Source organism: Echinops telfairi, unplaced genomic scaffold (assembly GCF_000313985.2).
Source record: "Echinops telfairi isolate 266 unplaced genomic scaffold, ASM31398v2 ScPeMD7_7469;HRSCAF=8507_0, whole genome shotgun sequence".
NCBI lineage: Eukaryota > Metazoa > Chordata > Mammalia > Afrosoricida > Tenrecidae > Echinops > Echinops telfairi.
The window spans coordinates 28526091-28527449 of NW_022111372.1; the positions used below are offsets into that span (position 1 = coordinate 28526091).

General features: G+C 52.5%; 1 protein-coding gene across 1 annotated transcript in view; it reads right to left on the reverse strand.

Moving 5' to 3' along the window:
- Positions 1-1010: 1010 nt before the first annotated feature.
- Positions 1011-1359, reverse strand: part of CLDN14 (claudin 14) — a 1365-nt gene continuing 1016 nt past the window's right edge. Inside the window, exon 2 of the mRNA XM_030888826.2 lies at positions 1011-1359. This exon is cut by the window's right edge and continues 24 nt beyond it. Coding sequence (XP_030744686.2) covers positions 1272-1359 — 88 coding nt within the window. The 3' untranslated portion in view covers positions 1011-1271.

Genomic DNA, 1359 nt, shown 5'->3' on the forward strand with positions numbered 1-1359 from the left:
ACCGACTCCACCACCGCTAACAACAACAACTTGACGGAGGGCACAGGTGGCCCTACTGAGGACAGAAGAACTCGCAACACTAGCAGCATTGTCTATGTGTCCTTCCACCGTGTGATGCATGTACCTCCTGGTCCCTATTCCCAGAACAGGCTGAGCTTTACATCAGGTGTGGAAAAAGGCTGCATGTGGAGGAGCTCAAGAGAGAAATGGGCCAGGGCAAGTTTCCCTGGGGGAAGCGGGGTCACTGTTGACAGCCCTCAGATCGTGTGAGCTCAAATCACACGGCCAGAGAGCTTCTCAGCTGTTCTTCCAGCCTTTGCTACAGGTGCTAGTCCTGGATTCCGGGTCCTTGGATTGTGCAAGCAGCTAAAGGCTCCTGCCTCCGAGATCCAACTCAAGGACTACCGGCTGTTTTTAGTGCCAGCTCAGATGGAAGCCGGGGCTGGCCACCGTGGAAGAGATCGCTGCGGCTGTGCCAGGGGTGCGTGAGGTGTGAGCTGCCCTCTTCTCTGGGCTCTTGCCAATGCCTAGAAAGTCAAGCGGCCAGGCACGCTAGACCATGTCCGGGATATTTTTTTGTTTGTTTTTTTTACTCCTCTTTCTTTACCAATGCGACTAAATGCTCACGGGTAGAAACCAACATCATTTTGTGGATGATGACAACTGTTTTTCTTCCAAGGAAGCCCTTGGTCTACGGCCTCTGAAGTTAATATACAAGAAAGCAAGCCTGGTGATTGTAGGTGCTGCTGGAGCATCCTCGCACCGGCCTGCTTGGATTTTCCCATCGTGCATTGGGGTGGCGCTGGTGCTCAACGCCTTCTCCGCCCTGGCCACCCCAGAGCCAGACTCAGCTTACTGCTCTGGCTTTCCTGGCACCAGCTCCTTCCTGCGCAGAATGACAGTCTGGAAACAGAAGTGACTATTACACATACACAGCCATGTCCAAAAGTTTTATTCCTGCATTGCAAACCGACCCCACCGACCAACCACGCCCTGGTGGGGGGGCTTTTTATTAAACATGATTAAATCACCAACATAAATATATATATAATAAATACAAAACCAGAAAAGGTGGGGTTTTGTTTTTTCACTTGGTTTCTTCTTGAGTTTGTCTTGTCTTTGGTATATCAAGCTTTCTCCTGATCTTATTTTAAACCCTCTGTCCCCGAGGCCACCGCCTATTTCGCCAAGTGCTCCATCCTTGCTTTTCAGAGGTAAACTTCGCAGGGCAACACGTCACGGTCCGGGCACGCCCGGGAGCCCTTGGGGCCTCACACATAGTCGTTGAGCCTGTACCCGCTGTGTGAGGCGGAGGTCACGGAGGGGGCCCGGTTGTCCTTGTAGGCAGCTGGGGGCCGG